Source organism: Episyrphus balteatus, chromosome 4 (genome assembly GCF_945859705.1).
Source record: "Episyrphus balteatus chromosome 4, idEpiBalt1.1, whole genome shotgun sequence".
In the NCBI taxonomy this organism is placed as follows: Eukaryota; Metazoa; Arthropoda; class Insecta; order Diptera; family Syrphidae; genus Episyrphus; species Episyrphus balteatus.
The window spans coordinates 13,413,998-13,434,708 of record NC_079137.1 but is presented as its reverse complement, the minus strand read 5'-3'; the positions used below and the strand labels follow the sequence as shown (position 1 = coordinate 13,434,708).

At 32.3% G+C, this 20,711-nt stretch overlaps 4 protein-coding genes across 5 annotated transcripts in view; 2 read left to right on the top strand and 2 right to left on the bottom strand.

The window, feature by feature from the left end:
* Nucleotides 1–5,126: 5,126 nt before the first annotated feature.
* LOC129918814 (eukaryotic translation initiation factor 3 subunit F-1) lies at nucleotides 5,127–6,249 on the bottom strand. The gene is made up of 3 exons (XM_055999556.1): nucleotides 6,085–6,249; nucleotides 5,871–6,017; nucleotides 5,127–5,796 (listed from the first exon to the last, which is right to left on the bottom strand). Exons 1-3 carry the CDS (start codon nucleotides 6,194–6,196, stop codon nucleotides 5,213–5,215), a joined length of 843 nt encoding a protein of 280 aa, XP_055855531.1. The 5' UTR covers nucleotides 6,197–6,249; the 3' UTR covers nucleotides 5,127–5,212.
* Nucleotides 6,250–8,013: 1,764 nt separating this feature from the next.
* LOC129918812 (cysteine-rich with EGF-like domain protein 2) lies at nucleotides 8,014–9,217 on the top strand. Its single transcript, XM_055999553.1, has one exon. The coding sequence runs from the start codon at nucleotides 8,118–8,120 to the stop codon at nucleotides 9,186–9,188; it is 1,071 nt and encodes a 356-aa protein (XP_055855528.1). The 5' UTR covers nucleotides 8,014–8,117; the 3' UTR covers nucleotides 9,189–9,217.
* LOC129918816 (uncharacterized) lies at nucleotides 9,202–9,519 on the bottom strand. The gene has a single exon (XM_055999557.1). It carries the CDS (start codon nucleotides 9,496–9,498, stop codon nucleotides 9,277–9,279), a length of 222 nt encoding a protein of 73 aa, XP_055855532.1. The 5' UTR covers nucleotides 9,499–9,519; the 3' UTR covers nucleotides 9,202–9,276.
* A 3,770-nt stretch (nucleotides 9,520–13,289) lies between these two features.
* Nucleotides 13,290–20,711, top strand: part of LOC129918807 (tyrosine-protein phosphatase corkscrew) — a 38,743-nt gene continuing 31,321 nt past the window's right edge. For both annotated transcript variants that reach the window (XM_055999544.1, XM_055999542.1), the window contains exons 1-3: nucleotides 13,290–13,411; nucleotides 13,813–14,000; nucleotides 14,091–14,217. In XM_055999544.1, the coding sequence (XP_055855519.1) occupies nucleotides 13,398–13,411; nucleotides 13,813–14,000; nucleotides 14,091–14,217 (329 nt within the window). In that variant the 5' untranslated portion in view covers nucleotides 13,290–13,397. The remainder of the gene's footprint in view (nucleotides 13,412–13,812; nucleotides 14,001–14,090; nucleotides 14,218–20,711) is intronic.

Below are 20,711 nucleotides of genomic sequence, written 5' to 3'. Positions count from 1 at the left end.
TGTTTCTACTTCTTGAAAATATTTATTTATTCATTTATTAACTATTTACTAAGTAAGAATCAAATGAGGACTAGGTCGACTGGGGATACCTCGGTAAAAAAAACACCATATTTACTTTTTATATTATTTATTATTTATTTTTTAAGTCATAATGAAATGAGGACTAGGTCGACTGGGGATACCTCGATAAAAAAAACACCATATTTACCTTTTATATTATTTATGTTTATTTATTAAGTAACAATGATATGAGGACTAGGTCGACTGGGGATACCTCTGTAAAAAAAACACCATATTTACTTTTTATATTATTTATTTATTTTTTTTCATACACATACCAAAAATGAAGTAATGCATGTGATATATTATATATATACCTTTCTAGTCCTTGACAAAATTTATTTATTTATTTATTTTATTGCAATAAAACGAGGACTAGGCCTACTGGGGAAACCTCGATAAAAAAAACGCATCTGGTATTCTACCCCTCTGTGTAGTGTTGTCAAAACATCGTTATTTATATACATCGTTATTTCGATACTTAATATTGATACCTACTAAAAAAACTTCAACACTGTAGTCAATATTTGGATGTTTCGGCAACACTATCTGGGTGATGTGGAAAAGAATACGCTATACCAAAAAAAGTTGATTTATTTTTAAACTAAGTTAAATGTTTCAAAACTATTTAAATTGAAGAATTGCAAAAATGATGCAGAAAGTTTCGATTCTGGTCAGTTAAATTTTTGTTATGTTAAAAAAAATGTTGACTTTCCGATTGTTATGTAACTTTATTACAATAGGACAACAAAATTTCAATGAATACCTATAAAATTCATTTTATCCCATAAAAAATAAAACTAGTTCGTTAAAAATCCTAATTCTTTACAAAATATCTAGGTACATTCATTTATCAGGAATTTTTCAATTTAGTTTTTTAAAACACAAATTGCACAAATTGTTCACTTATCGATGAGCAATAATTCAACTTTTTGCCCAAAAATACTTTTAAAATTGAATATTTTATTCACTTTTGTAAATTTTTATTAATCGTTCAGTGTAAATTAATGCTGTGGCATTTGTGTCTCAAATAAAATCAACATTATTATCAGACTTTAAAAAAATGATTGCTTTAACTGAAATTGTAGGTATTTACGTTGCGCTAATACAATTTCATTGTTAATGTGAACACCCCTTTAAAATGTTAGTGAAATTGCAATTGCACTAAAATGAATACACAATTAAAGACTTCTGCTCCTTTTACCCAAAAAATTCATTACTTTAAGAAAACTAAACTACTACATACATACACATACATTGCAACCTTCAAGGCTAGCCTTCAAATCCCAAATCAAAAGTTCCACACAGAAAAATAAAAATAAATTCATTTTACCGTTCAACCATTTTACCAAACGTAGATTGTGAATGTATTGAGTTTTTTTCCCATATTTTTTGATTACGTGTTCTTAATTTCCCCTTTTTTTAAAATGCAAAAATAAATTCGTGTTCATCTCTTCACTGCCACAAATGTTGTCGAAAAATAAAATCTCATTCTCTCTTTCTCTCTTTAGCTGTCAATTTTAACTCTCCACAAAATTTTTCACTAGCGCCACCTCAAAAAAGTGGCGACATGAAAGAATACCAGATTCCGTTCCATGATAGTACTATAGAAATATATATACAAAGTTATTTATCGCACTTCCAGTTTGGAATGATATTTGTGGTAAGGTTTCCATTAAAATTTTAATGAATGCGTTCAGATACTTATTAATGATTAAAGATAGGTTCACATTTATTAAAGGTGCGTTCACAACAACTTCGCGCAACAACGTTTTTTTCATGTTAAAGCCATAACTACCATGACCTAAAAAGTGAAAAAGTGGGAAATTTACAAAATTAAATTCTAGCAATATTTGTTTTTGTAAAAATTTTTGGAAAAAACTACCAAAAATTTTTTTGGAAACCAAAAAATAAGCTTTTTGCATCATTATTTTTTATTTTGTCGTCGTAAAAACTGTCATAAAATGAGTTTGAAATCTATCACTTTTTGACTTTTCGCAAAAAGTTGCCGTTGTAGTTATACTTTTAAAGCCTTAAGGCTTAACAATGACCTAAAAGGTGAAAAAGTGGGAAATTTACAAAAGTTAAAAAAATTTATTTCTTTCAAACTCCATTTGTTTTTGAAAAAAACTACAAAAATTGTTTTTCAAACGAAAAAATAAGCTTTCTGCTGGAAGGTATAAGGAAGAAAAAAGACGTTTTTGTTAGTTTTCCCTGAACCTCATAAGAAAAACGCTTTGCCATGCGGCGATAAAATATTAGTGACTTTTATTCAAAAATGTAAACGTCTAGAAGTGAAAACTTGGTAAAATGGTAAAGGAACTGTCAAAGTCAGCTATTACATTAAGCCTCAAGAGGCTTGACAAACATCTTACTTCTAAACTTAGATAACTAAAACAATGAAAGTTAACCATAGTTTACATGTGATCTTAAAACAACGCACCAATGTGAACCCACCTTAATGTTTTTTGATTTTCGCTGAATGCTTTCATTCATTCATTCAGTCATGAATGACATTTCATTCCAGTCGATTGGAAATTTTCCAATAGAATTCCAGTTGTTTTTGTTTTTTTTTTTTTTTTTATTTTGTATCGAATTTTAATTTGTTTAATTTCGTTATTTCGGTTAATAAAAAGTAAAAAAAAATGTGATTCTGCACATCTACGCGTCATTCTCTTTCGTTCCGTGTATAATTTATGCCCCTTCGGTTTTTGGGGACCCGGTAATTTGTACCACAAAAACTATGCTCGCCGTTTAATTATATGATGATTTTCACAACTTGGAGAGGATCTAAGGGCCATTTGCTGAATCGAAACTTAAATAATTTATCGTCGGCCTAGAGTGTAAACCTGCTAACTCCACTTTTGGGCAAAATTGAGCTAGGTATGCAGTTTGAAAGGTCTAAGGAAGGCGCATCGTCTGACATCAAAATTTTCGTTCAACTCCACTTATAAGTCAGCCAAATTGCGTGATGAGTAAAACAGCTAACTCCATTATTACCAAAGAATTCCTGCTAACTCCATCAAAACTTCTTAAATCAACAGTAAGTTCATTAATAAATAAAAAATAAAAATACTTATTCTCATAATATGTAAGAACAACTACATTCAAATCACCTGAAGTTAACATGAGGCTGAGAGAGATGATGAAAAAAGCCTTCTTTTTTCGAAGGGAATTAACGTTTTGCATTAATTTTTTTTTTTATTTTATTTTCCAAATTTTGATTTTGAAAATTAATTTTTCAAAAACTATTACATAAAACAGCTTTAAACAAGAAAATAGACGAGGCTTTTGGATAAAAAAAAGGTACACCACTTTATAGTAGGTGTAACAGCTGATTTGTAATATTTATTATTTATTTCCAAGTTAAGTCAATTTTTTAGAAAATTGGCCGTCCTGTCTATAGGACTGGGAAATACCAACCCCCCCCCCCCCCTTCCTACTCCTCTATGAATATTTTCTTGGCACATTCCTCCTGAATTACCCCGTTTTTGGGTTGGCAAACAATTCATAACAAATCCAATATTTTCTGCATTGCTAACAGAAGAAAACCTGCTAACTTACAAAAATACTAAAAAGATACGAAACTACTACTTTTTTACTTGCTCTATAGACTATAGGGCAAGTATTGGTTTCGTGTCGAAAAAAAATTTGAGGTTTTAATCAATCAGGGGTCGAACTACGGCATACGTTCGTTAACGAATGGTTGCTATGTGTCCCTATCGTTTTCTAATAATTAAATAGAGAGAGAAATAGTCAAAACGTTAACGTATGATCGTAATCGTATGCCGTAATTCGACCCCAGGTTTTTTTACGATGATGGAGAATTCCAATTCCAAAAAAAGTGGGTCTCGCAATTCCGTCCGTGCGTCTGTACGTCTGTGCGGTTGTGCGTCCATCTGTACACATTTCCACAGCCTAAACGGGTGAACGGATTTTCTTCAAATTTGGTACAGATGATTTTTATGGAATTTTGAAAGTTGGTTTTTTTTATATCTCGCTTAGAAAGTGTACCTCCCATACAAATTTTTCAATTCAAACCAAATAACTCGAAAACGGCTCTAACGATTTTGATTAAACTTTGCAGACGTAATATTCAAAGCGATTGCTACAAAACTGCATTTTTAGTTTTTCTCAAAAAAGTCAAAAAAAAACGTACCTCCCATACAAATTTTTCAAATTATACCAAATAACTCGAAAATGGCTCTAACGATTTTGATTAAACTTTACAAACGTAATATTCAAAGCAATAATTGCAATAAAACTGCATCTTTATTTTTTTTTTTTTTCAAAAAAAGTTAAATAAAAAAACCTTTTATTTTTCATTTAACAAAATTTTGCCCTTAATGTCGGCTCTTCCCCAACATCAACAAAATTTCTTTAATTTTATATAGAGGCAGCTCTTAAAATCTACAAGTAAACTAACATAAAAGGGTTTTAAACTGCAAGAGCAAGTACGTGCGACCCCAGTCGTGCATTTTATTTGAATCTGCTTTCGTATAGAAATGAAGAGCACTACTCAACACACAAAATTGCATTTTTGGATTTTTCTTATAAATTGATAAAAACCATTTTGAGAAGTTTTTTCTCTCTCTTGTAAAATTTACTTTAATGGAGTTAGCAGTTTTGCAATCTAAGCCGACGTTATGTTGCCCTTAATCACTACTTTTTCCTCTGCGTAAACTGTCACATAAGGATTTATGTTCAACATAAATGCTTTAGTTTCGATTCAGCAAACGGCTCTAATTCAGTTAAACAGCCCTATTCTGCTATTCGATTCACGTGTAAGTCTATAATAAGAAGCGTTTAAAAGGCGATTAAAACTAAATTTAAACAATTATTGTTTTTTGTTCATAGTTTCTAAAACAGACGGGAACAAAACTTTGCTATCAAAAGTTAGAAGTTTTTCAAAGTCAATTTGAAGTGATTAAGGAAGGAAATCCTTCGATTCACATGAATCGAATAGCAGAATAGGGCAGAAAGTAAAGGATTTTCTTTGCTAATACTCAGAAAAATAAATAAATGCATTTTTTTTTTTTTTTTGTCAGTAAAATATTGAAATCAAATTACAGAAGTACTCAAACGTTTATTTTCTCTCAACTAAATGCTTACCCGTTATTATTTTTTTCTTACATAAAAATTTTGTTCAATCTTAGTTGGTAGGCAAAAAAGTAAGTTTCTCGTTGAGTTGCAATTGTGTCTTGATCAATTGCGACAAAGTAACCACCATCAACAAATCCCTGATATTAGCATTAAACATCTGGGTAAACTGTTCGTGGCTCATATTTGGCACGGAATGAATCAAATCCAACAACGATCGTCCAACAGCATTGTCGGGTAACTGCTTACGTGCAATCACATCTTCCACATACTTCAAGATAAGATCCAAAAGCCCTTGCAACTTAGTAGAAGCTTCAGAGATCTGAGCCAAGTCGAGCATTGGAGAGACAGTCTTTGGACGATTTGGACTCGACACACTGATTGTCTTTTGAAGCAGTTTCAAACCGAAAACTTCTGGCTCATAGCACTGTACCTCAACATTGATGGGAGTGAACATACAACCGGACTTTCCTCCAGGAACTCCCAATTGAATGCAAACGTAGGCTTTCAAACCCATTCTGCCGCCAGTTAAAGATGTGTCGACGGTCAAGTGAACTGGATTGTTGCACTCACGAGCGTAGTATTCGTGAATGACAGAACTGTGATTGGTCACATCGTTGCCAGTGGCCCACCAACCTGTCAGCAAGCAATTATTGTTTTAGGATACATTTTGAGGTGCATTTTGAGGTTATGTTTTAAAAGTTACTCACCAACAACATTTTCATTGCTGTTTACTTTACGATTGAGATCGTACAAATCCATGGCATAGCTGAGTTCAGCTTCAACTTGGTCATCGTGTTCTTTGTGTGGAACGCAGAAGCAATTAGTAACTTCCACGACACCTTTGTCGACCGAACCTACGTGGAAGGTGGAGAGAGATTTTAGTATTGTATTTTGTGTGGGGGGGAAATATTAATATCTTACCCAAAAGAGTACCAATTACACGATGGGAATCAGCATTACGACGCTCGTAAGCATCAACAACTTGAAATAAAACCACGGGATGAACGTGCACGGTTAAATTGAGGGCCGACATTTTTTGCGTGGAAATTTTTTTGTTAAAAAGAACGATGGGGATGTTTGACAGATTGAAGTGAAGATGGTTGTGGTTTTTTTTTTTAAGTTGAAACGAAATGTAATGGAATAAAACAATTAGAGATGAGTAATTGTAACGAATTGAATATTAAAAAGTAGAACGAATTAAAGTAACGAATAAAACTTTGCACTTCATTTGTTGCATTGAATTTTTTGTATTTCTATGAATTTTGAACCAAACATTTTTCAAAAACAAAAGTAGAAGTGAAAAAAGTAAAAATTTGAATGCAAAGTCCAAATAAAGGCTGTCCCACACTAACAACCCAACAATCACAACAGCAAATCTCTTGGTAACGAAGCTTACGGTTTGGGTTTTGACATTGAAAAGAAGCTAGCTCGGAAATTTTTTGGTTTCGAAATTGACTACCTAATCTGACTCTGAAATTTCTACTATTTGAAGTGATGAAGTTGGGTATGGAAAAAGGAGAATGTTATTCAAGTTGAACCCTGTATAATAGGGTGTGTCAAAATGCAAAAGTATGGAATTTTCAAATGTAATAGCTTTTAAAAGTTGCATTGCTTGGCAAAATTTAATTCTGCGTTTACAATTTTCATTTTAATTAATATCTTTGGCTCGCTCAAAATATAAGAAGAAATCGAAGAAATTTGGATTTTTAGAGATTTTTGTTTTTTTTTTAATTGCACCTTTTGGATACAAAAAAAATTTATTAAATATTTTTAGACTTTCACATGAAAGATAATTCCAAGAAAAAACTTTTAAGCTTATATTTGTTGGAATTGAATACTATAGTAGTAAAGAAGCTGCGAAATAAGGAAAAAAAATATTTTTTCATATAAAATCGTTTTTTTCTTAACAACTTCAACCGATTTGAGCGAGCCACGAATTTTTTTTACATTTTATTAAATCTCAGACCCTAATACAACTTTTGACCACTATTTCATTTGAAAATTATAGTACTTTTTTCCAAATACAAAAGTGACACACCCCTACTGTATAACAATGAATGACCTTATAAAGTCTATATAAAGCGTAAACGAAGCTTTACCGAAGCTCAATCGATAGCTTCGGAAGAGCTTGTAAAGCTCTTTAATACAAAAGTCGTATCGAAATTAAAAAAAAACAACGACAAAAACGAAAAATAATTTTCTTTCTCTAATTTTATTATTATTATTTTATTTTATTTTATTTTAATAGAAAGTTTTATAGCCTGGTTTCACTACAGCGCGAATGAGATTATTTCAAGAGTCGATTTAAGGCTTGGCCACACCGGAGGGTATGCGGTAGAGGTACGGGTAGCGGTAACGATATTTGTATGAAAAAAATTCCACATCTGAACGTTGATATGTCAGTTTGGAATTTTTTTCATACAAGTACCGTTACCTCTACCCGTACCGCTACCGCATACCCTCCGGTGTGGCCAAGCCTTTAAGCCGCACGATATGTCGGTCGACTACGATTTTTCTATAGGGATTGTCACTTTGGTCGCCTGCGACTTATGTTCACACGAGTCGAAAAGCTTCTCCGCACGGCAAAAATCGACTCGTGAAAAGTCCCCATAAAAAAATTACCTATACCTATATATAATTAATGAAAACAGAAGTACATACATGAAAAATCTGGTTAAAATTCTAGGTAAAAATTCCAATCGAACCATGAACATATTGATCTGAGTAACCAATGGAACACAACAATCTGATAAAGCTGATTTTTTTCTTTGAAATCGATGACAGTATTTCATTTCCCGTTTCATTCCTCTATTTAATTAATTTATATCTTTTCACCTGAACGTTATTATTGATTTTTTTGCACATCCCCACTTCGCCCTAAAATTTTGCACAACTTCCTGTCGTCTTGACCCAAACAAAAATTTATAAAAAAGTTTTTCAAAAAACCGCACAAAATGATAGTTGATAAGTTTTACATTCTAATCTGTTTTGTATTTCTACCACACAGTGCTCTAACTACATCCGACGAACAAGACTCATTAAAAGCTATAGTTCTTCCGCCTTGCAAAGCTTGCAATGTTTTCATAAATTCTATATACAGTACAAGAGAAGGTATTAATTCCAATGCAAACATGGATGAAATCCTGACTGTGTATGATAATATTTGCCAAGATGTTAATCGTGGACATAATCAATGTCTACAACATCGAGATACAAATGCGAATGAATTAAAAAACCATTTGGCCAATGAGGACATCGACTTATTCACTCTGATTTGTATTTACAAGTTGGAAGTTTGTTGTCCTCCGAATCATTTTGGTCCAAATTGTGAAGAATGTCAGGATTGTCATAAGAATGGCAAATGCAAAGGAGCTGGCACTCGCAAAGGCAATGGCAAATGCGCCTGCAATCCCGGTTACACGGGCGAAGATTGCAGAGAGTGCGCAAAGTCATTTTATGTTGCTTTCAAAGACGATTCGAAATTATTGTGTTCTCATTGCCATGATGCTTGTGGTCAAGATGAGTGCACCTCTGCAGGTCCCAAAGGTTGCCGTTCATGCAAACCAGGGTGGCAAATGGATCCCACCAATGGCTGCAGTGACATTAACGAATGTCTTGTGAAGAAAAACATTTGCACAGGCAAACAGTTCTGTGTGAACAATGACGGCTCCTATAGTTGCTTGGAGTGCGACAGATCCTGTCTGGGTTGCGAAGGAGACGGTCCAGATATGTGCAAGGGATGTGCCGAAGGGTACACCCTCATCGAGGGAAAATGCACAGACAATACGGTGGAAGAGCGTGAGCAATATGTCAATATGACGAGATTCTTGACTTATCTGGGATTGTGCATAGCAACTTGTGTGATATTCCAAAGTTCTACAACAAAAGCCTATATGGTTGGTGCAGCTGTGGCAACTTATATAGCTGCCTCGGAGTATTGGCTGAGTACAACCCCTCCACCAGCTGACATAAAGTCGCAGTTGACTAGCAAGAATCTCGAAGATATGATTATGAATATGTTGTAAACAAAATAAAGAGTTTTACTTGTAGAACATTCAAATTTTATTTATTTGCTAAAAAACTAAATAATAAAAAATAATTTATAAACAATTTTTAGTATTTTAATTCGGGTGTTTTGTCGACATTTTCGAGTGTGCCTTCTTCGATCATCTTGAGTTCTTGACGCTGTCTTTCTGGTTTAACAACGGTAAAGAAACGATGAACTCGGAGGCCTAGTAAAAATGTTCCATACAATGTGACACCGACGCAGGCATAAACTGCCCCTCGGTGGAGTTTGTCAAGAATTGTAATGCGATTAATTTTTGCTTTTTTCATTGTTGATTAATTTATTTATAATTGAAAGTTTATAAGAAAAATTGGCTGCCGGAAGATTTTTTTTGTGGTGAAATGTCAGCTGGGTTATGTCATCTTGAAAGAATACTGATGAAAGTATTCAGTAAAATTTTAAAAAGGTATACATAAAAAATGAATACATTCAGTGGTTAGATGGGTTGCGTTCATAAAAACTACAGGGCCAGTTGTACAAATATTTAATCCGTGGTTCAGCTTCTTTTAGCCTGCAAACCAAACCTCAGTAGTTTGAGGATGTATGTGTTTGCTTATTTCAAGCGTGGATTTGACTATTTTGTCATATATGGACCTTGAATCAGTGCCAAACCTTATCTTTACCACCGATTTCAGAAGAAAAAACGGTTTGGTACACAAGCTACATTTCAGCTTCTTTTTAACTTTAGTAAGGTTGTTTGGCCTGGAAAGAGGAGAACGTTATATAAGTTCCCTACTAATAATTTTGCTTCTATAATGCTTTACAGAAGCAACAATTGCATCTGTAAAGCTTTATAGAACAAAAATTGTTTGTCGGGTTTGACTCTTTATAAGAATATAATTATAAGGTCTATAAGAAGCTTAAAAAAAGCTTTACTGAAGCTCTACCGAATCTTTGAGTTTTGACAGATAGCTTCGGAAGACCTTGTAAGGCTCTTTAATACATGTCTTATCGAAATAGAAAAAAAAACAACTACAAAAACAAAAAACAATTTTCTTTTTTTTTTTTTTGGTTTTGATTTTATTTTAAGTCACGAGTTATATCTTTTAATCTGAAATTATATATAACATTCCATTAGGTTTAAGTATCTCCATTAATAATTTTAAAAGTATATCATTTTTTTACCACACCCAGGAATCGGACTTCGTATCTGCTTGGTGGTTGTAGTCCACTATTCTCTACGCACACGGCCATCCTAGCATATTCATGAATGAAATCAAAAATTTTATCAGTTCAAATATCAGAAATGTCAAAAAAAAATGTCAGAGCTAAATTATTCAATATCAAAACCAAAAATCAAATACAAAACAGAAGAAGAAGAATAGTGCTGTGAAAGAACTTACTCATTGAATCCGTCGCATCCGTTATCTCGATAGATTTAACTGACAGCTCGATAAAAGCTGTGTTTTTTTGTTTATCTATATAGATTTTGTGCAAAAAAACGACATCGAGATTTTTGAAATCCATGCAAACATTTGGCACCACTGTACATATACTTTGGCAGCTGTCTGTCAAAAATGTTGCTTTTGTTTTTTTTTTATTTTAACTCCGAAGTGGGAAGGCCATTACATCCATGTTGGATGCAAACAAAAATTTTCATATGGCATCCATGTTGGATTCAAAAAAAATTTTTTTTCCACAAAAAACCAAAAATGATCTGGATATTCTTAGCTACATTTTAAGACCATGACCATTAACTTTAGTTGCGTCGTTCTTGTGTTATAAGCGTTTGAAGGTAGCCATATTGAATTTTTTTTGATTTTCTTAAAATCAAATGTGAAAACTTTTTTATTTTTATTTCTAATTTTTCGAAAAAACTTTGGTAATTTTATATACATATCTGTTCAACAATCTTATCAGGATCCATTTAAGACTTTTATCTGAAAAGTGCATTGCGTATATCTCGAGATATTAACATTTCAATGCAACCATGTCAAACAAATTTTTGATTATTTTTTTCTATGAGAGTTTTTTTCAAACCTCGTTTTCTCCGCTTTTTTTTTTGTTAATATTTTCAGATATTTCTATATGAACACAACAATTAAACTACCTTGGCACTACTGTTTTTATCGAGAGAAAGTAAAATCTGGATAATTATCTGGATTTTTCAAAAATCTATACAGATAAAGTTTTTGTTGTATTTAACACGTAAATTGTTTTGATTTCAAAAATCTCGATGTCGTTTTTTTGCACAAAATCTATATAGATAAACAAAAAAACACACCTAAAATACACACTTTCTTTTGAGAACTCATCCATAAACTGCTTCCGCCAACTCCCTCGTGTATGGGTCGTTTGTCGTTTCCCATATCATAAGAACGTGTGTATTCTATCGAGCTGTCAGTTGAATCGTCCAAAAAGAATGCGACGCATGTCATGGGTTTTTGCCCTTATGTCAGTTGACAAATTACACAAATGTACCTATCTTCATCTTTTAATAATTGAAAAAATTAAACTCAACAGAGGGGAACGATGAATGAATGAATTTGCATCAGGGAATTCAAATTTTAGCAAAAGTCCCTTCGAAAATTTTCGTTTCAAAGAAAAGATTCTTTCAGTAATTCATAATCCGCTGGTATAGCATTTGTGCTCCATATCGAATGAAATCATTACAAAATGTCTATTTAAAAATATTTCCCGATTCCATTTTTTCTGGATCCAACCCTGCAAACCAAACCTCAGTAGTTTAGGGGAAATTACAACCACCAACAAAGTCTATACTTTGTAGGTGCATGTGTTTCCTTATTTACCAAAATTTCTCCCCTCAAAATATTGTAGTTTTGTTTCTCCTGAAAAAAATAAACTCTTTGGTAAATGGGAGGAAAAGAGTGCCATGTATGCAATGCACAAAGTTTTGTCTCTTTTGTAATGGCGGCGCGCCATTGATTTGACTTTTCCTGCATTTTATATTTTCTAGTGAAACCTTGATAGCCACAGCAACATATTAGTTAAGAAAAAAAAACATTTCTGTGCTCCATTTGATAGATAAATAGAACAATTTAACTTGAAAAAATAAATAATCTTCTCAGTGTTATTTGTGAAAACTATTTTCTAAAAAAAACAATCTACCGCATAAATTCTTCGACACGCCACATAAATTCCACCATTTCCAACATCAAAATGCACAGCCTCAACCTTGTGCATTTAGAAAAAAAAAAAATCATAAAAAAATGACACAAAAACCACCACCAATTGATTTGGAAAGTAAAGGTATGCTGATTATAAAATTGATAAATTATAAAGTTGTTGATTTTTCTGTCTTTTAGTGGCGATCAATTCCAGACATCATTGACTGAGTTTACAGCAGCTTCAGCCTTGAGAATTTAGAAAAAAAAATCAAAACAAGATACAAAAACTACCACCAAAGTGCAGACTGCAGAGTATTTTTTTCTTTTTCATTTTTCTCAACTGGCCAGGCCACAGTCGGGTGCCCAAGGATCTTTTTTTATGTATTTTGTTTTCAAAAAAAACTATTTTGTGTTTTTCCAATAAAATATTAAATAATAGTTGTTTAAAAGAATTGTTTGTTTGTTTTGAAGATTTTTTTATTTTCAGATGAAATTAAAATACCTATGGATTTTAGCAGTACGGATATAAACCAATGAAAGTGCTCCAAATAAGTACTTTAAAAGTACAAGTTTCAGTGATTTTTTCTGTAGGTAAAAAAGTACTGGAAAATGTACATCAGAACCACTTCCAGAAGTGCTTCGCTGATGCCCTTTTGAAGTACATTTGTTTGTACTATTAATGGAGGGGAAATTAATTTCATCTTGCATGCAAGAAAGAGATAGCTGCTTCACGTATTCTTATATACAGAAAGTATATAACTGAGTTTTTTCCCGAGCTCCTATCTTTTTTCAGTGGAAAAGAAGTACTTCTTTTACGTACATATTTCACCGGTTTTTTCTGTAGTTCTGCGTTTGCTGGGAATGCATTTAATCACACACAAAATCGACTTGTGAAAACACACTATTTGAGAACGCACCCATTCATTATCTGAACACATTCAACAAATTCGCACTGAATGCTTTGCAAAAAAAATGTCACTTTTCTGCACACCACCATCTCGCAGTTGTCAAACACCACTCAAGCTCAAGTCAAAAGTGGGAAAAGTTGTGTCAGGTGAAGAAATTTATCGATATTTACAACCAACAAATCCATTTAAAAAATGACATCCAGAAGGTAAGAAATTTGCAAAACTATTTCCCAATCATGTTACCATTTATATCTGCTCCCAAAAAACCACCAAAGATACCCTAAAATCTAACTTTTCAAACAGCCTTTGTTTCATGATGCAAAATTAGGTCAGTCTTTTTTTTTTTCTTTATTCTACTGGCTGCTGGCTGGTTTGGCCTGACGTTTCACCCCAAAATGTTGTATCCCCTTTTTGCTAGCCTGAAAAAAATGCTTTTTTTCGCCCATATTTCTTTTTCCCACACGTTGTTGTGTGTCTTTCATTATACACAAATTATTCCCCACATCCGTCCATCATTTTAGAACAACTTGGAACATGAAAATGAGAGACAAAAAATGCCATTGGAAATGGAAATTCATTAATTATTCGTATATTTTTTTGCATTTAGATGGTTCCATCCAACAATAACGGGGATAGAAGCAGAAAAACTGCTTCAGGAACAAGGATTTGATGGTTCCTTTTTAGCTCGATTGTCTTCCTCCAATCCGGGAGCATTTACTCTCTCCGTGAGGCGTGGACAAGAGGTTACCCATATCAAAATTCAAAACAATGGAGATTTTTTTGATCTCTATGGAGGTAGAGTTTGATGTTTTAATAAATCTTGTTCCTTTGGTCAGTTTTGGTATACTTAAACGGGTTTTTTTTTTCTTGGAATTGATCTTTTAGGTGAGAAATTTGCAACCCTGCCGGAGTTGGTCCAATATTACATGGAGAATGGCGAACTGAAAGAGAAAAATGGCCAAGTTATCGAACTGAAGCAACCGCTGATATGTGCCGAACCAACAACTGAGCGGTAAGTCTGTTTTTTTGTTTATCTTTGAAATTCTATGCGGTAAGACCCTCCTCCCCTCTCCCTACCGAAGCGATTTCGACGACTTATCGCGATACACTTAAAAATTTAAGCAACAAATCTGGCAGCCTAACTGGCGGGCGGTTGATAAAACAAAAAAAAAAAAACAGCAAAGAATATGAAAGTGATTAGCCTAACTGTTTGGGGCGATAACCAAACTACTTATGACAAATCTTTGATAGCAGACAAATTGGCATGGATACAGGGCGAATATTTGCGTCACTGTTAGAGATAGATTTTTTTGGTCATTATTTCTGATTGTGTATGTAATTAGTTTGTACATAAGTTACGTTTTTAGTTAATTGTATTTGTAGATGGTTGAGGTAAGTAAACTGATTGTTTTGCAAGCATTATAATATTGGTATTGAATTTATTAGTTGGCAAGTTAAAGATTTTGATGTCACAAAGTGCTTAGCAATCTTATAAATCAGAATACTTAATTATAAACAACTTGTTATTTGAAATTGTAAGGCTCGAAATCATTAGACATAACTAGAGCTTTTGAGTTTGAACAACAGCACATACCAAGTAGAAGAGTAATCTGAATCCTACTATTAAAGTCAGAATGGCATAAGGTTCTTCAGAAGGCCCTTGAAGTTATGGCTTGTAAATATTCCAAAAATTAAGAAAAGTCGTTTAGTCAAATTATAATTAAATATGTGTCCAATTAAGTTTTAGATATTAGGAATGCTTTTTATAATTTTTTTCTTTTAGTATATTGTCGAAATAAAGTGATGGAGACAATAATATCTTCAAAGTACCGTTATTTTCTATATTTATTTCCATTAGCAATATAATGCTTCTTCTGTCTCTTTTGCTAGTGGACACAGAAATAGCACACATTTGTTTAATCGTTAAATTTTTAATGCGCGTTCAAAAGTTGTAGACGAAAATGCATTTATTTTATTTCTACTATTTAATTAACAAGTATTTTTGAATTTTGCGAAAAAAGTGTCAAGCAGACATTTAAGAAGGATGCTTAATGATGCTGAGGTGTATAGACGGGTAAGCAAGAAAAATCCAATGATATAAAAAGACACATGAAAATCGCCTAACATTAGCTAAAAAAACATCTGAATAAAAACATGCAGTTTTGAATGAGAGTCTTTTGGAGTGATGAAATAAAGGTTAACCGCATTGGAACCGATTGTCCATCGCCCTAAATGTTAAAAGGACAAGCCAAAGTATTATCTTAAGACGGTGAAATTAGGAGGATATGATGGTCTGGGGCGCATTTTCCTGGGATGGTAAGGACCCATTGGTTAGGTGGATGGCAGAATTGATAAATTCTTTTGTCTTAATATTACAATAGAATACCAAAGTACCATATTTCTCACCAGTTAATTAGATATTCATACATGACAATGACCCAAACATGCATCAAAAATAGTACAAGATAGGTTTTCGGACGAAAAAATCAAAAAATCGATGTTTGCACCAAGACATCTCAAATTCACGATCTTAACCCCAAAGAAAATTTATAAATTGATGTCAAGGTTAAGCAGGTTTTCGGACGAAAAAATCAAAAAATCGATGTTTGCACCAAGCCATCTCAAATTCACGATCTTAACCCCATAGAAAATTTATAAATTGATGTCAAGGTTAAGCTTGGGGAAACAAAATTCTAAAATTCAAACGATCTTTGGGCCAGAATCGAAGAAGCGTGGTACCGTACTCCACAAAGTGAATACCAGGCGTTAGTTGAAAGTTTACCAAAGAGGTGTCAAGGAACTTTGAAAAACCGTGGTCTACTAAGAAGTTACTAACTTAAAATTTGATTATATTTATGATTTTCGGAATGTGTGATATTTCCTTGTCCACAAGATAAAAGGGTATTCTCTACAAATCATAATTTTTAAAAATTGAATTGAAATGAAATAATTTATAATTATTTATTTTATGAATAATATATAAGTTAAAAGGTCCCAAATAAATCCAATATTTGGAAGAAAATTCAAAAGTGTGCTATTTCTTTGTCCATAGCTGTTATTGAAACCAAGGTCACACTTTGCTATTCAAAGTCGCTGATAGATCGTCGCCTCCATGCTTAATAGGGTGTGTCAAAATGCTAAAGTATGGAATTTTCAAATGTAATAGCTTTTAAAGGTTACATTACTTATCAAAAATAAATCCTGCGTTTACAATTTTCATTTTAATTAATAAATTTGGCTCCCTCAAAATATAGGAAGAAATCGAATAAATTTGAATTTTTAGAGATTTTTGAAATATATGTTTTTTTTTTTAATTGCGCCGTTTGAATACAGAAACAAATATACCTATTATATAATATCTTTATTAGAAAAAACTTTTAAGCTTATATATGTTGGAATTGAACACTTAGTAAAGAAGCTGGGAAATAATATGCGAAGGAAAAAACATTTTTTCATATAAAATCGTTTTTCTTTCCTAACAACTTCAACCGATTTGAGAAAGCCAAAGACGAACGATATTATGATTTTTTTTTTACATATTATTAAACCTTAGACCCTAATAAAAGTTTTAACCACTATTACATTGCAAAATTAGAGTACTTTTTTTCGGCCATAAAAAAGTGACACACCCTAATGCTTAACTTTGCATGTTGCTGAAAAATATTGAACGGCTGAAAACTCCATACAACCTGACATTGACATTAACTACTTCTTCCACTTAAAAAAGCTAAGCGTTCTACTTCGATGCGTTTAACTAACAAATTTGACTTTTACATACTCGAGTTTTTTTGATGGCCCAAAGAATGGGACGTGCGTTGTTGGTTGTCACGGCAAAAAAGTTCCTGTACATATTTACATTAACCTACATAAAGTATGAAAGTGCGAAATCAAAAAGAAGACATAATTTTATTTAAAATGATATGAAACGAAAACTTCGATTTATATTAATACTTCTACATTTATTAGAAACCCATGAGTGTCTTTATTCCGACAAAAATAAGCGGCGTATTTAGGCACCTTAACAATCATCCATTTTAATTTTTAAATTTCACAGAACGAATGAGAACTTAAATCAAAACAATAAAAACATGACTTTTAATCGAGCATGATAGAGTCATTGCGCCATAGCCTTATATTTTGCTAATATAAACATCACTGAGCTTATTTATTTTAATTCTATTTAAAGAAACACAAGTTATTTTTTTCTTTGTCTTTTATTAAAGATTTGTCTGTTCTGACTCGATATCAAACATTTTCAAACATTACTATGCTACCTGAGCTAACATTATTTCGAAAGGAACATTACTCCTAAAAAGCATTAAAAACTTTATTTCACTGTTCAGTTTTCTTTTGTTACCGAACAAAAATGATATTTGATTCAAAATGATTTCAAAGCACAGCAAGGCACATGGAGAAATTCCAATATTCCAGCATCACTGAAATTTGGTGCCGTTAATTAAGGTAAAACAAATAAGATAGAATCGACATTATTATCCTTTTCACATTGGAAATGTTGAATTCTACCATTTTCTGTTATCGACTTTACTTCCAAAAATGAACCAAAAAATTGGTTACAATAGGCGTGTTTTTTTGGCAAAGCTATCCGCAGTAGGATTTCCCAAATATCAACACTGAACAAAAATGTATATGCTAGAACCAAGAGAAAGGAAAACGTTAATTTATTTTTATACACATCGTCAAAATTCTATGCCAAGCTTGGTTTAGCTTCTATTCCTATCGTCAGCTGCATGTTGTTTTTGTAATCCATGTAAACGCCAACTGCAGATACGGATAGTAATGCCAAAAAAAACACAGCTAATGTGAACAGTCTATTACTACCATTTTATCCATTTGAATCCCAATTTTTGTAAAAGAATTTATTTCCCAAATCAAAAGATATATTCGCTTTTATTGCCAGCAATATTCGATTTTATTGCATAACCAACATCAAAAAATTACTTAAAACTTTACACTTGTAACGTTTCTCCGCGTTCAAACGCTCTCCGCGCGGCCCATGTCTTCTCCATTATCCATTTTACGAATACATAATAAACATATTTTCAATGCTTACGAGTAGTGTCAATAAATTAAAAAGAAGCTGACAAACTGAATATCCTGCATTGTTATCAATTATTCCTATTACCATTTCTTCTCGCAGACAACATTTATGCTTTGTTCTCATTTTGATATTTGACATAATTACCCGACCGCATTTTTTTTCAAACAAAAGACATTTCCTCGTTTTTTTAGGGCTGTTTCCAGGAACTATCGCACAGTGGAAAACTTGGAAAAAACCTTATTATTCGAAAGTGACAATTTTAAAGATTCAATATAGGTTTTTTATAGTTAAATAGTTGTTAGACCAAGAAATAATAACCGTTTGTCAATTAAAATATATTTAAACGTCGAATTAAACACTTAAAGTTGAAAATGAGTAAAAAAAGATAAAAATTCTGGTACTTTTAAACGTTCCGTTCACACTCTAATCTTAACTTTTTAGACTGATTCTTTTACTAATTAGATAAAAATATATTCATAAATAATATCGATACATTATTTGAGCGAAAAAATAAGGTAAAATATGGTTTTAAACAACAAACATTTTAAATTTGCTATTAATTTTAGACTTTTAGATTTTCAAGTACTACCGCCATTTGCTGCCATTGTCCCGTTGATTCCACCGGATAGTGTAGGCTTTAAGTAAGAATTCCCTGCAAAAATCTCATCCGGAACCGTCCGGATTCGTCTTCTAGAACCATTTGAAGTTGAAATTACATGCATTTTAAACCTGACTTAATTTTTTTTAGTACCTACCTAACATGTAACACTGGTTTACAAAATTAATTTTTTTTTTTGCTGAAACCAAAATATACTTTTCTGAAGGTTTTCGATGTGCTGAACTCGAATCCGAAGTCAGAAAAAATTAATCAGCTCCCGTTTTTGAAAATGCAAAAAAACTTTTTTTTTTTTACTATTTCGGACCGTATTCTTTTATATAAGGAATATTGTTTGAACTTATTTAGTTACGGTTTCTATTAGAACTCATTTCCTTCTTCCAAGCCCTGTTTAAATCTTTTCGATATCTTTTTCATTTCCCGAGATATCTTAAAATGTAGTAAGATAAAGGCGGTATCATAAAGACGGTATAATTTCTATGGTAGATATAACATTCCAAACAACTCAAGATATCTTAAGCAGTGAAAAAGATATCGAAAAGATGTAAACAGGTTTTGAAAGAAGGAAATCAGTTATTAAGGTCCGAAATAGTAAAAAAAAACAACTTTTTTTTGCATTTTTTAATAGTAATATTTCAAAAACAGGAGCTGATAAATTATTTTTGACTTCGGATTCGAGTTCAACATAACGAAAACCTTCTAAAAAGTATATTTTGGTTACTTTAAATTTCATGCAAAAGTACTAGTTTTCGAGTTTTTTTTCAACTTAAATAGCTATTTTTCACTTTAGTGAGCTGGGCGTTTCCTATTATTCCTGAAAATTTCATCAAAAAAAGTCCAGTAGTTTAGATTTTACGCAGTTTTTTCCACTTTCCCATACAAGGTTCCCCACTGTGCATCGTCTTATTGTTGAGGTTTTTAAATTAAAGCTTAGGTCCGTTTTTATTTAGGTTTAGGTGGTAACCGGGTAAGTTTTAGCAAAACTTTGTTTCCGCCGATTGTGTTACTACAGGCTGGTCAAAACTAAATCATTTGAGACCATATTTTGAAAACAGCCAACCTGTTTTGCTATTGTTTCCTTTGCTTCTAAACGTTTGAATTATTTTTCTTACTTGTTGTTTACAAAAATTCTCGGTGCATTCATGTTTTCAGTAAAAAATATTAAGAAAGGCAAGTTCTTAACCAAATATGTCTGTGGCTGGGATTACACATGTAGGTTTTAATTAAGGCTTACGTAAATGTTTACACTGTATGCTAACTAACGACTATCTCAGACAATCTCTTCTAAATTTAGCTGGAAAACTTACAAAGTCTCAGATTGTAAGGCGGTCATACTTACTCTACTGGTCTTTTATCTGCGTAACTGATTAATTTCACGCACAAACCTTTTATATAAAATGTCATAACTTTTCAATAAAAAAGTTGCTTTATTTTCAATTGAGTTTAAGTTAATTGATCGTTATGTAACCTTAAATTTGGAATTGTAATAATTTGGTACTTACGAACCGCTAAATTTAGAAGTTAAACAACCATTTAAATACTTTAATAAAAGCTAACATACATATATCCTTTCATAATATGATTCTCTAATCAGAATCTATTAGTTCAAAGAGACAATGTAATAAACCTTTTGGTTCCATGGTGGCCTATTAACAGAGTTCAAAACTTATTTTTTACTTTTTTTGACCTGGTTCCAATTGTTTAGTGTTTAAATTTGAATGAATGGTTCCGATGTTTGCAGTCATGTGATGTCGATATACAGAAACCGCAATCGAGATCTATTAAACATAATTTCAATACGCCGCCAACTTCGACTAAATAAGAATTCAAT

Bases quoted from the DNA above. Each gene is read 5' to 3' on its own strand.
- LOC129918816 (XM_055999557.1), bottom strand. From the start codon at position 9,498: ATGAAAAAAGCAAAAATTAATCGCATTACAATTCTTGACAAACTCCAC.
- LOC129918814 (XM_055999556.1), bottom strand. From the start codon at position 6,196: ATGTCGGCCCTCAATTTAACCGTGCACGTTCATCCCGTGGTTTTATTT. The intron at 6,018-6,084 runs GTAAGATATTAA...CCTTCCACGTAG, and splicing joins TGTAATTGGTACTCTTTTGG to GTTCGGTCGACAAAGGTGTC. The intron at 5,797-5,870 runs GTGAGTAACTTT...GCTTGCTGACAG, and splicing joins CAGCAATGAAAATGTTGTTG to GTTGGTGGGCCACTGGCAAC.
- LOC129918812 (XM_055999553.1), top strand. From the start codon at position 8,118: ATGATAGTTGATAAGTTTTACATTCTAATCTGTTTTGTATTTCTACCA.